Source organism: Vipera ursinii, assembly GCF_947247035.1.
Source record: "Vipera ursinii genome assembly, chromosome: 1".
NCBI lineage: Eukaryota > Metazoa > Chordata > Lepidosauria > Squamata > Viperidae > Vipera > Vipera ursinii.
Window position 1 is genome coordinate 145,642,007 of NC_139512.1, and position 14,403 is coordinate 145,656,409.

Consider the following 14,403-nt stretch of genomic DNA (forward strand, 5'->3'; position numbering starts at 1 on the left):
CTGTTTGCAAGAGTACACTAAGAAAATTTTAGTGTGAAGAGTTCGTTTGTATACTTACCACTTTTTGTTTTTGTTTTGCTGAAAGATAAAAAAAAAAATAAGACGGTTTTGTTTAATTGCACAGCAGCCATACAAACATGAATTCATTTGTAAAATAGCTTGGTGTGGGGAGACATCTAAGTTTAATCCCCGGTGTCTTGCTGCTCTGCTTGGGAAATGATTTCAGTATCTGTCTTCAGCTACTCCTTCCTTCCACAGGAATGTGACTACTATCACTTCAGGATAGCGGCCTTGTTCCTCACTTCCCATCAATTTTTCAGAAAGTAAGTTGCACCTTTGATATATATCCACTTCGACTAGGAGCAGGCAGCACTTTTGTGGCTGAGAACGGCCATTTTAGATTATTATCCTCATCACTTAGCAAGGCTCAAGGGGTTGGGGTTGGATATAATAATGGCATCGGGAGGGAGGCAACTGGAATTCTCAGAGGCTTAACATACCTATTTCCTTTTATTTCCTACCAAACTATCTACTACGATTCACCAATGTGCCACATTTCAGTGATGTGATGTCAGGGTGCTCTGGGAAGCCATTCAAGACAGAAATCGAGGGGTACATGAAGCACCATTTGTTCATTTAGGCCCGAATAGTTCTTTTCCCCTCTCCCCTCAGTCATCCTGCTCTTGAAAGCCTTTGACAACAGATGCTTATCAGGGACCATCGTCCCCGAGACCAAAATCTCAGTAACTGACATGTTTGAAAGACATGTGCAATTGGTGGCATCCACACAAAGTAAACTGATGGATGCTCCATGTTACCACAGGTCCCTTTCTCTCGCTCTTTCCACAGAATAAGAACACATTAGACAGTTAGAACAATTAACCAGTGGAACAACCTGCCTCCAGAGGTGGTGAATGCTCCAATACTGGAGGTTTTCAAGAAAAGACTGGACAGCCATTTGCCTGAAATGGTATAGGGTTTCCTGCCTGAGCAGGGGGTTGGACTAGATGACCTCCAAGGTCCCTTCCAACTTCTTCTTCTCCTTCTCCTCTTCCTCCTCCTCCTCCTCCTTCTTCTTCTCCTCCTCCTCCTTCATTATTATTATTATTATTATTATTATTATTATTATTATTATTATTATTATTATTATTATTATTATTATTATTATTATCTTTTCAATTATTGCCTTGTTCCCCACCTAAGGCGAACAACTAAAAAAGACAGTATGTTGAGCAAGGTGCAAAGATGGTAACAGACTCACATTTAACATGCACGCAGACATCACAGCTGAGATTTTCAGAATCAGAACATTTTTATATAAAATCTTTAATTTGGGGAGGGACAAACAGAATCTATTTGAAAATCCTTCACAGCTACTGTTATTTACAATTATTTTGAGAGCCAATCCAAATGGATGCGTTGTCCTTCTAAGAGACACACCTGACCCTCATCAGCGCAAGGCAGGTTCACAATAGAACTATAGGTAAGACCTCCCAAACCAAAATTATTTGGAATTTATTTCCTCCGAAAACTTTGAAAGCTTACCAGTGGTAGTGGGTGTAGCTCGAAACGTGCCAGACACCATTTCTCCAAGGCTTGAAGACGAATTCCCACTTGACTTCCTATATTATAAAGAACCCCATTGAATGTTTGGATCACTGTGAGAATGTTGCACAACAGAACTTTGGTACTATTTACATGTATCTGAAGGTTAGATGGGCCTACAGCACTTCCTTCTGTTCTTAATTTCAGGTTGACTTGGGTAAAAATCTATATTCGCAATTACGTGGAACTTACTAAGTGAAAGGTCATGAGATTTGAGATTATGGCATTAAAACAACTGCCATTATGTTCAAAGAGGCCTTGGAGAGTTACACTTAGAAGGGCTATAAAAAAATTGATTTTGTTGGTGGAAGTAATTCGTGTCATTTGGTTCTGGTGACCCAGATTCAGGTGCTTGGCAAGTGGTGGACATTATGGCCACTGCAGTGTCCCATGGTAGGACAATCACTATTTGTGTGCTTCGCAACTAGCTTCTGACAATCAGAGTCAACAGAGAAGCCATCAGTCAAATACCAAGTCACATTCATATCACGTCTAGTTCACTGACATGACTTATCAATTGAACTGCCAGTCCCAATTGTGCTCCTTAAGTGTCATAAATATCATTTGTACCACTTGTACTATAAGAAATGTCAATAGCATGGGGTGGAAAAAGCTTACACCTGTCATTAATATTATCTGTGATATCTGACAAGTTAAAATAATTGGCTGTATGCAAAATGAAATGAAATTAAATATCTTGTATTTCCTATAAGGAGAAGCAGTACAATCATTAAACTCTGGCAGATTGATAATGTATTTTCTTACAGAAAAAAATTAATAAATTTAACTTTTATTTTTAACCAATAGCATGAAATAAAAATATTTTATGTAGTTACATCCTCCATTCACTCAGAATACCTATTTTCAAAATTATGATATATATATATAACCAATATTTATTTATTTTTAAACGATAGACCTTGGAAGCAAAAAAGGGGTTATGTAGGGGTTATGAACTGCCAAACAGAAAATATAGAGACTGACAAAAACACATTTCAAAGGGCAGATTAAACCGAAATGAAGTCAACCTTTCCACTAGTTGCCAATAATCTTCTGATGAATACCACTGATGGGCAATTTCAAATCACTTGTGCTCTTACCGTTATTTAAAAATAAAAATAAAAAAAAATTAAGCTAGCTTGGTCTGGGCAGCTCATCACTCAGGATGCTCTGAAATAGCATGATTCTTCTATCAATGCTTCAATCAGATGATAGCTCTCCATAAACAAGGTCATATGGCTACTGAAATCTTTTATCAATCATGAATGGATGACGGCACCTGGACTTTATTCATTTCTAGGATGCTTCTAAGCTTTAATCAATGAAAGATTATAGAATCTAAGGATGAATATGTAGGTATGTAAATACAATGCCAAAAAGGCAGAGCGACTGCATGCACAATCAAAACTATCAAAACTAGCCTACTAAATGCTGGTGTGTTCCAGATGTGACTGAATTCCCATCTAGGGCAACATTATTCACTATGTTGGCTGGAAATTTTGAGATCAGTCGAGTCCATCCTGGCGGCACAAGTTCAGGATCAGTGATCTAACCCTTTACAAAGTCCTGAAGTCCCAATTTTGTTAGCCCCAGTTTGATTAATTTCTCATCTGTCAGAAAACAAATGCCATATTTTGAGAGCTACAAGGACCGGGCAAAATCACTGAAAAGCTGAATTCAGCTAATATTAAAAAAGGCAGTTTTGATAAAAAAAAAACAGTATATTATCTTACCCTCCGTGAAAACGTCCTCTCTTCTGTTCTTGCTGGATCCGAATATTCTCCAACCTTAATGGGCTTGGGATGAAGCCAATTTCACAACCTTCTTTAACTAATCTTCCTATCCACCAGTCATTGTTATATTTCTGTAACAAAGGAAATGTTTGTTTCTGACTTTCCTTTGCCCTTCTTTCCACATAGCTTGGCATGCCTTGTCCTGCTCTCTCTTCCTATTATTATATTCCTCCTTGAAAGCTACATAATTGATTCCTATAGAATAACCTCTACAATATTTTAAATCAAAGCTGTAGCTTTGCTGCTGAACTGTAACCTTTAATTTGAAGATGTGAGAAACGATTAAATAATATAGGGAGTAATAAATTAACTCTCTTATAATATGCATTTAAGTTTATGTAATTATACTACCATGGACTTTTTAAATACAATTTAAAGCATATCACATTTAGTGTTGGTTCTGGCCCCATCACTTTAAGGGAAGAACCCCTCTTGTTCAATTCAAAGATGAAGTGAGTCTCCTTAACTAAAATTAGTTTCACACTGGTGCTTTCAGCAGACTATCTCCTGAGAAGTGGACAGTGTTGCCTTGGATATCTCATATGAAGTTAGCCAGGCTCCTTGCTCCAATGACTTTTTAAAAACATTCTTTTATTTAGAAAAAATAATAATGAGAAGACGACAATATTCTGCAAAATGAAGTGCCAGCTTGGAAACCTTTTATTTTACAAGAATGTACGTGGTTCCCACATAAACCTTGCAAGCTTTCCTAAAAAATAAATGCGTTGGATAGCCGTAACCATCTGCAGGGGACAATATATGGGTGCTTTATGAACCGTCACGGTCACCATGGGATTTTATGAATAGGGCAGACATTTGGTGAAAGGGACATGGCACACTCAAAACGACACATTCGCCCTCAAAGGCTGCCAACCTCTTGAGTTGTATTTTATGTTGATGTTATGCTACCTACAGCAGAACTTTCTGCAGATCCTTACTTTACCAAAATATGTAAGCATGCATTCATGGCAGAACCAAATTATGATCCTATTTTAGTGTTTTTCCTCTAGGTTTCTTTTCCCTCCATTTGCCAATAACTCATTGCTAAAATTTCATATCTTCCTTTCCCATTTCCCCTACTAGTAAAAGTACATTCACACTAAAAGAATGTGCAGATACAAACCAGAGGCTTTTTGTGCCTCTATTGAGCAGATCAAGGCAATAAGGAGGTACCGTATTTTCGGGCGTATAAGACGACTTTTTAACCCATGAAAATCTTCTCAAAAGTCGGGGGTCGTCTTATACGCTGGGTGTTAGGGTTAGGGGCAGTGTTATTGTCTGATGTTACAGGAAAAACCAGAGGCAACACCCCTCCACACATACACACACGCAGCCAACCTCGGCAGCTCATTGATGGGGGGGGAGGAAGGGGGAGGGAATCACAAAATTGCTGTCCGTTGTCGAGCCCTGCGGGCCCGACACTATGCAGGGGGTCTCGTTCCAAAAACAAGCCCTGCTTCACCTACTCACCCCCCCACTGCACATGGCTCGCTCCATGACCCGGCGCTCCGACAAACAAGGGAGGAGGTCACCCGTAATCAGTAAGCCCGACTATCAGCTGATCGTCGGTTCCTGGCTCTGCAAACCCGACGACCAGCTGCTTCACGGCGTTTGCACGCGCCTGCATCGCAGGGCTTTGCTGAGGACCCCGCAGGCACTCAGGAGGACAGCCCAGTCTGCCTTGCCGTACAGGGAGCCTGGGCACTACAAAACATGCTAGCTATTCCCTTGCCTGCCGACGGACCTGTGCCGGGACTGCATGCTATAGCCTGCGCGCTGGAGGCAAGGGCCGGCTGTTTTCCGTCGGTGTCAGATGGACCGGAGCCGGGGACTGCTGGAGGGCAGCCCTGGGACGTGTGGACGAGCCCGCTGGAGCCAGATACGGATGAGGGGGGGGGGCAGTTGGAGAGGGATAGGCACACACTGGGAGCACGTTAGCGTTTTCACCCGGGTTGGGGTAGAGGGGGTTTGGAGAAGAGTCACCCAGGATACTAACAGCAGCAAGGTTTACAACGCTGAAGTTGTCGAGAGTCGGAAGCATGTGGAGGTTAAAGAAATGCAGGCAGGCTCTGGATGCCGGAAGTGTACTTTGTACATTGCTAAGCACATTGATTTGTGCTTTATATTGTAAGCTGACCTGAGTCTTCGGAGAAGGGCAGGATATAAATGGGATTTTTTTAAAAAAAATTGCGTACTACCGCTCGGATCGTCTTGGAGACAGGGAGGGCTGGGCAGGCAGGGAGGGAGAGCTGACCCACCCAATCCAAGCAGACTTTGTATGCAGTGGGGTAGTCTTATACGGCGAGTATAGCCCAAACCCTATAATTTAACAGGAAAAGTAGGGGGTCGTCTTATAGGCCCAGTCGTCTTATACGCCAAAAAATATGGTAACTAAGGAAGAGAAAAGCAAAGCGAGAGTCCTGTGGGATTCACCACAGATCAAGAACTGTTATATTATAAACACTTCATACATTTATTAACTAATAGGGTGAGGGTTTATGAGGATGTTTGGGGGAACTGGGAAGTGGACTACCAGACTGGTAGACTGCTTTTTTAAAAAGTCTGTTCTATTCACAAAGTTGATTTAATTAGATGTTATATGAATACCAGTGTTTATTTCATTAAAAAAACACTTTCCATACGTTCTTCAAGGCATGTATTCATTCTGTCATTCCTTCAAATATATTAGCCACCCAACTCTAATGGACTCTGGGCAGTGTATATAACCCCCAAAAAATCCATAAAAACAAATATAGATACACAATGCAGTGTACACATTAGAAATATATCGTCTTTTTATTGGTAACTGAACATAAGAGGTTTATGCACTGCAATAACTGTTGCCACTTAAGGCTTTTTTAAAAGTACATAATATATTATCTAATGGATGATGAACGAGACATCTTCAATATGCAGTTATCCATTCTTGCTGACATTTCAGCTTGCTACCAAAGTGACTTTGCTTGATGTCTGAACTAGACAGTTAAGGGTGTCTGGTCCCTAAGGACTTATGATCCAAAATACACACAGCCTCCAGAAACTGCTAGTTTAAGCAATGGCAGAAACTTATCAAATCCTTTTTCCATCATCTTGTTTAGAGGAAGGGAGGGGGGCTGAGTATGTGATATAATTGCACATTGTTCTAATGCATAATTTCGAAGCTCCATGTCAAACACCAAGCAGAGTATAATTTATGTCTTATTAAAAACAATGATATGTACCATAAAGCACTGTGTTTCAACAATAAGAGTCCACTTAAATACTGCCAAGAACCAGCATAGGGGCAGAGGCTCTCTTAAAGTGTGTACCTTATTTACCTATCATCCCAATAGCAGGATTCCTCGGGTTATTTGCAATAAATGCTCTTTGTCCATAATAATTAGAAATTAACATAAAGTTGCCATCGTAACCTAATCCTCCTGATCCTCATTTGAAAGTTAGTTCCATAAAAAAAATATTGAGAACACATCCTTTTTTTCCCACAGAAAACTAACTTACACAGCTCCGCTTTGGAAATAGATTTTGCCCTGAGTATTTTTTTCGTTCCAGATTTCTCCACCGAACAAAGTAAGGCACACCCAGTTTCATCTCAAGATTGAATCTGAAAATTGGCAATTAAGGTCAAGATTCTGTACATCCTGTTTTACCATAACTACCATTCAGCTTAATGGTACTCCTGAATAATAATTAATTTGGTAACGTTGCAGCGATATAGATTTGTAATTGTAAAATTAGTCTTGCATGGAATAATGAGAAAAGCTTAGCAGGAGATGGAATCCTTTCTACCTAGTAAGGATAGAAGAGAAGGATCTCTTCTCACAAACAAAATGGAAGTAGCAAAAATAACTAAAGCACTTGCATAATAAATGTTCTGGTACTATTTATTTATTATTGGGACTAGCTGACTATTAAGAGACAAATGGCACTGAGGCACCAATTCATATGCTACCTTTACGACCCAATGTCTTCTAAAAATATGAAATGCAAAGGTAGTATTTTTATAAGCAAGGCACAAATAAAATCATTTGCTCCTCATGGTGTCCCAAACACTCTTAACTGTTCACTAAAGAAATCCAGTAGTGAAATAGCTTGTGTTTCGTTGTGTGTTGTTCGAGGAATAATGAATGAGATCAAACCCCACTTGGTTTTACTGAGGCTTTTCTGGCTTCAAATGTCAAGTTCTCAAGTATTACAACCTCTAAGCTGTTTGCAATGTTACTCAAGATAAGCGGCTCCTAATAGCAGTCTTTCATCCAGCCTCTACCAAAGCAATGCCATCCTGAGGTAGATTGGCTCCAATTCCCAGAATTCCAGGCATGTATGACTAAAAGGCCATGGTGCTGAAAATTAAGAGAGATTGAGGCTCAACACTTCTTGAGAACAAGAAGTTTGGGCCAGTCTTTTCTAAACGAGTGCCATGCTGGGTAAAACTGGCTGCTTTTCCACTTCATTTTGTACTTTGCACAGTCAAACTTGTTTAGATTCAAGCTCCTGGGGGAAAAATGAGTATTTGGTTATATGATTTACCTCTTTAATGTGTAGGAAATCCTTGGCATCAAAAGAAATGGCAGTGCTCGGTACGGGAACATCCTCATCTAGCGCTCCACAGTAGCTCACATTAGTCTTTACAGCAAATGCTACAGGCTTGGACTAGGAAAGAAATATACTAAGTAAGGGGGAAAGGGAGATAAGGAATTGGATAAAATGAAAAAAAATACTAAAATGACTTGATTAACGCTGAATAAAAGAACTGAAATGAATGGGGGGAAAATCAGCAGCTCATAACCACGTCAGAAATATACTGAAAGGGCAACGGCCAGTCAATCTTTGTTCATGCTCTAAAATTCAGCCACAGAATGGCAACGTAAGACATGACCATTTTTATAACTACAGTATAGTTAGTTCTGAAGGTTTGATTTCTTCTGTATTATACTCTTTTTTTTAAGGACCAAATGTATACTATTATGCACAAGGATCATTCAACTGATCATTAAACACTACATGACAATTAGATAGGCCTCAAATACAGGTTTACATTGATTATTCTCTTCTTTAACAAACCCTACCTGGCTGAATTCACACAAAATAAGCTGGGATGTTTTTTTTTTTAAAAAAACATGATGCTCAAGCTATAATGAGCCGCTTCGCATATCACGCTAAGGTAAAAGCAAACATGCCGCACTCTAGATTAACATGATCTGTGAACCCAGCCATAGTTTCAGAGATTATGTTATTTATTTGCAATCAACTTGTATGATTTACAGAAATTTATACAGGATCCAGATGACACAATAGCTTATTTACAATCAGTCCATTTCTCCTGTTGCTGCTTCTTTTTTTTTTTTTTTTTTGCTGACTGTATAAAAAGAGGTGTTGCAGAGTGCCCTATTTAAGCAGTCAGCAGGAGGAAATGAGGAACTGAACCATGGAAAGATGGTAGAGAATCACTAATTGCAGCAGAATGAGTGACACTTCATCATCAACTTACAATAATTACAACATTAAATTACAATAATTTCTGAATCCAGCAAATCTTCAGTGATTGCTAAACTTGCTACATTTCATCACGAAATAAGCTACTAAATCACTCATAAATCCGTTTCCTTTTCTTTTGTTACTAAGATGGTTGATGCTATTGTTACTGTTCTAGCTGATGCTATCTTTTGAAAGTGCCATTTAAAAATATCAAAAATATACACATGAAGAAAAAGCAGTTCCTATAGGCGCCAGCTATGAAATTTCTTGGCAAAACACATTTGGTATCTGTGATCCTCAGAGGAAAAAAACACAAATATTAAACATTTGAATTGAGGGGGAAAATCTTTGCAATTTTGTCTTTTTCGTTGCATAATAATGTATACAAACCTCCACTCTGAATTAATCTGAATAACTGGAAAAATGAAGTGCAAATGGCAAAATCACAATTTGGTGACTTTTCATTTGCATATGATGAACTTGGGTTTCCCTTACATATCTCAGTAAATATTATAGATTTAGATGTGCTGGGTCTCTGATGACTTCTTTTGATGACTTCTCTGCTTTTTACGTTACTTTTCAAACAGTTTAGTTCTGAGGTTCTCGTTTTGTTCTGAAAAATGCTACCCAATCAGAATTACTAGCAGATTATGCCTGTTCTGGTTCATATAATTCATCTGCTACTTAAATTAAAGAGTCATCTTCATTCCTCTGTGAATTAATCTGGGGAAAAAAAATTAGGTGGACTTTAAGGTAAAGGTAAAGGTTCCCCCGCACATGCGTGCTAATCATTTCCAACTCTAGGGGCCGGTGCTCATCTCTGTTTCAAAGCCGAAGAGCCAGCGCTTGTCCGAGGACGTCTCCGTGGTCATGTGGCCGGCATGACTAGACGCCAAAGGCGCATGGAATGCTGTTACCTTCCCACCGGAGTGGTCCCTATTTTTCTACTTGCATTTTTACGTGCTTTCGAACTGCTAGGTTGGCAGAAGCTGGGACGAGTAACAGGCGCTCACTCTGCTATGCGGCACTCGGGATTCGATCCTCCAAACTGCCGATCTTCTGATCGACAAGCTCAGCGTCCTAACCCACTGAGCCACCGCGTCCGGTGGACTTTAGTATCTGACAAATGCCAATCTATTAGAGCATCTGTCCGTCTGAAAAGATGCTACGATGGCATTGTTACAGAATCCAGTGAGGGGAAAAAACCCCAACTGGGAAGCATGAATATCCTCCTGATCAGTCAAGTAGTTCACTGCAGCTCCAAATTCAACAAATTACCCTCTTTACTCTGTAACAGCTTGTTTTTTTATTATAACCATCAAGAGCTGCTATTGCAAGATGGGCAGCCGTATAAAATAGAATAAAACAAATGAATAAATAGTTCCACATCGCCATAAAATTTTACAGCTCAGGATAAATACTGTCGTCTCTGTCTGAAGGGCTCCAACTATCTTTCAGCTGGGACACCTGTTTTTCTTGTCACCTCTTGCCTGGTTTCTGCTGTAGCTGTGCATTTCAAAACTGACCTCCCCAACATGATGACAAAATATGCTACCAACATATCCACAGACATTTTGGTGGGCTGGCTGATTAGCATTGAAAATCGGAAACTGGCTTGAACTGAATTGGGGAGAAAAAAGGGCCAGCATAATCTTTATTTCCAAAATGGCGCCATAACTTTCTTTAGACATTGGAACTGATGGACAGCTGCTAATCAGTACTTTATTTGCAAGCATGTCTGCTGGGCTGAAGATGACACAAAGATAAGTGAATATGGATTACAGTTACACATATACAGTATATATTCTGGAAGAAGACTGTGGCAATCTTTAATTATACCATTGCCCAGAACATGACTTTAAAAGTCACCAGGAACTGAGCTTGACTCAAAGGAGATAAACCATTTTTATATCCTCCTTCCAATCAGTTTATAGATGAGCAATGCTTTCCCATCAGCAGTCACTTACAGAAACCCACTCACGGTATCTAATTCTATCCAATTCACCAAACATTTTCCATTTTTCACTGAAAATAGTCCTTTCTTTCTTAGCTGCCCAACTCAAATGTTTCCCTGTGCTCTTATTTGCGGCTACGTACTTTTAAACATTTTCCATCTTAATATTTGTTTCAGCTAATGCTTTCTCATTTTTTGCGTGTGTGTGTGTGTGTGTGTGTGTGTGTGTGTGTGTGTATATATATATATATATATATATATATATATATATATATATATATATTGCTGCCCAACTCAAATGTTTCCCTGTGCTCTTATTTGCGCCTACGTACTTTTAAACATTTTCCATCTTAATATTTGTTTCAGCTAATGCTTTCTCATTTTTTGCATTTGTGTGTGTGTGTGTGTGTGTGTGTGTGTGTGTGTGTGTGTGTGTGTGTGTGTTAAATGCTTGTTAACTATTTAGATTACCTTGCTAGGCCCCAAACATGGGACAAATCTTTATTTCCTGTTTCGGCCTAACCAAAGGCCATCCACAGGCAGTAGTCACAACAGTGACAGCTCATATTTGTGTAAATTTTAGATTGCTAACAAAGAATTAAAGGGAGACTGATATGCATTTCAAACTTATTTGTTTTCATCAGTCAGCCATAACCTTCTGAGATTCGAACCTGGGCTGATTGCACATTAATTAGGCAGTTGTTTTAACCTCTAGGCCCCAAGCTCTATCTCACTATTTCAAGCTTAATAATAATGCCCATCATCTGAGAAAGAGTTGGGCTAATCTAATGAAAGTGCTTTGTGAGTTATATATAGCTTTTTCCCAAATTAGTGAAGCTTCAATGCATCAATCTGCTCTCTGCTTACCTCATGTCAGTTAAAAAAAAAATCTTGGCTTTTACAAGGTAACCACCTACATACGAAAGTCTGTATATATGCATGAACATCTAACAACAATACCAAGAACATTCTGTAAAGAGGGCAAAGAGTTTTGCACAAATGTTAGAGAAATAGGGTAAGAAACCTTCTGGTGACTTAATTAATCTTTAGGGAAGTTAAAAATTCTTATTTTTAAATATGAAATATCTGAGGAAAACAAACAAAAAACCCTCTACTCAATTTCAGCAACATTACTATGGCTAGATTATTAAGTTAGAAGGCTTCAGGGTAAGGTGTGAAATAACAGAAGATATAAGAGACAGAGGGGGTGGCCTTGAAGCATAGGAGGAACAGATAGTCAAGATAAACCTGACTTGAGTCTATTCCAAGAAATTAATTTGAGAAAACACCTCAGACAAGCCCTTTCCTGCTTGACATGAAGATAAAGGGAGAAAGAAGGAAACACATTCAGATTTGCAAGATTTTGTTACTATATAACCGTTCCCAAAAAGTTGTTTTAGACCTAAATGTCATTAATTTCTTGGCCTGATCTATCTTACAAGGCAGACAGAAGGTAGTGCAAGTTCCAAGTGCCTTTTCAGTGGTGGGATTCAGCCAGTTCGCACCACTTCGGCAGAAAAGCTAGCTACTTTTTTGTTGCCCAGAATGGACTTCCGGAAGTGGCATACACAGAGAGAACCGGTTGTTCACATATTTGAATCCCACCACTGGGCCTTTTGGTTATAAAACCTTTTCACAAATACGTACAGATGGAGGAAACATAGACAACAGTATCACAAAAGCTCTGATTTAAAAAGGTACTTAATGCTGAAAAATAACCCACCCACCCACTCCAGAAAATTACTAAACCTGTGGCTGGATTTCCCCACGGCATAATTTTTTTTTTCTCTCTCTCTCTTGAAATCGATAAGTTGGGGAAAAAATAGTAAATAAATAAAAGGAAGGAGAGAAGAGGAAGAAATGAGGGTGGGGGGGATACCTTTGCTCTTTCAAGCTGAATAGCTGCTTGCTGTTCTCTCTCTTGGCGGATGGCTTCCCTGTCCTCTTCCAGAGATACATCAGAATCCGATGGTCTGCTTGTGTATGAATCTGCTGATCCCTGCAAAGAGAAGATTATTAACAAAATGATGGATAGAATACATAAAGAAGCCAAATGTGCAGGAAAAATTATCCAAGGCCAGGCATTTATTTTTAACTCCCTTTCAAAGTTATCTTTTATTTATGACACTGGCCTTTTTTCTTCTTTCTGACCAAATAGCACATTAACATTCACTTTCCTCTCTTCTTTTTCTTCTGAGATAAGCTCGAGCACAGAAAATACCTTTTTTTTCCCGACCGTTGCTGCTTTTGCTCAAATGTAATTCTCTATGTATTCTAAATACTTTACATGTATTCTATAAAAGTAATGGACGCAGCGCGCGGCAACCTAGCACAGGCAGGGTTCAGATTCTGTAAGTGATGATTTATGTTCTTCCAACTTTACGCAAAGAGACACAAAAATAGCATCCACTATTTTCATGCCCGTACTTGGCAAGCAATCTGACATATGTGAAAAATCAGCTTAAGCAACAGTTCCTGGAACAGATCCTCTTGTTTAATCTAGGGTCTGCTTGAGTAAAGTTCAGAACTTGTAGGACAGATAGCCACAGAATACAGATTATTCTCCATAGAAAGGTTACAGGAGTAAATCAAAACGTAGCACAACTAAACAAAAGTCACTTCTCTTGATAAACTGTACAACGGCGTACGCATTTTTGACAAGCATCCTGATCTTATGCAAATATTCGATGTTACCAACGAATAAATAAGCTTAGAACTGCGATCTAAATTGGGCCTCCGATTACTTCATGTTATTCCACAATCACATCAACAAGTAAAATACAGTCAGTCAATCAGTGTTAGAATACGTATTGTGACGTATGAACTTGCCTTTTTTTATAAGCAAGGACTGGGACTCCTGGGCCTTTGGGGCTTAATCTGGCCCATACAGCCTTAAGAAACAACATTCTCTTTCCTCTGATACCTTCCCCTTTATCCAAGCCTCCTCTATTGCTAACAAGCGTGTGTAGGTTCCCTCCACCTGCATCAGTCAGGGGAAACAACACAGTAATCAAGGACAGGCTGACATTGCTCAGGGCCCCCTTGAAACCCATAGCCATTACTTAGGATGGCCTCTTGAGAACGGAGGGCAGAGGCAGGAGGCAGCAGTGGTGGCAATGCCTCTTAGCAAACCTGGCCAGGAGAAAAACATTACTTCCTGATGCGAAGAAAGGTAGAACGCCATCCCCAACTGAGTGGCAGGAACAAGGATGTGTGCTTGCAGCCTGCCAAGTCAGCTCTGCTATTTGGGGCTGATGTGAAGGTTCTGCCTCCTCCACAGGGTTCTCCATCCTAGACCAGTGGTGGCGAACCTATGGCACGCATGCCAGAGGCGGCACTCAGAGCCCTTCTCTGTTGGCACGCACGCACGCCACCGCCACCAGCAGCAAGTCCATCAGGCCACCCAGAGCAGAAGCCCCGCCCAGCACAAAGGAGGCGAAGCGGCCGACTAGCAAGCTCGAGTAGAGGTGGTAGAGCAGAGGTCACCAACCACTGTCGATTGGTGGCCTGGAAGTAAAGGGAGGGGGAAGCATTTTACATGCGTGCATGCGCGCCCAGGGCCACAAGCACACACGT

The 14,403-nt window shown here is 40.0% G+C and overlaps 1 protein-coding gene across 4 annotated transcripts in view; it reads right to left on the minus strand.

Annotated features, from left to right (window-relative positions):
• Positions 1 to 14,403, minus strand: part of CACNB4 (calcium voltage-gated channel auxiliary subunit beta 4) — a 78,420-nt gene that overhangs the window by 25,422 nt on the left and 38,595 nt on the right. For 3 of the 4 annotated variants that reach the window (XR_014490957.1, XR_014490958.1, XM_083350479.1), the window contains 5 exons: positions 12,707 to 12,826; positions 7,926 to 8,048; positions 3,339 to 3,469; positions 1,546 to 1,622; positions 59 to 78 (listed from right to left, as the gene is read on the minus strand). Coding sequence is in view for 2 of the 4 variants with exons in the window: in XM_083350479.1 (XP_083206605.1) it covers positions 59 to 78; positions 1,546 to 1,622; positions 3,339 to 3,469; positions 7,926 to 8,048; positions 12,707 to 12,826 (471 nt within the window). In the remaining 2 variants the exon portion in view is untranslated. Of the gene's footprint in view, positions 1 to 58; positions 79 to 1,532; positions 1,623 to 3,338; positions 3,470 to 7,925; positions 8,049 to 12,706; positions 12,827 to 14,403 lie in introns of all 4 variants that reach the window. The other variant, XM_083350480.1, reaches the window with a different exon arrangement.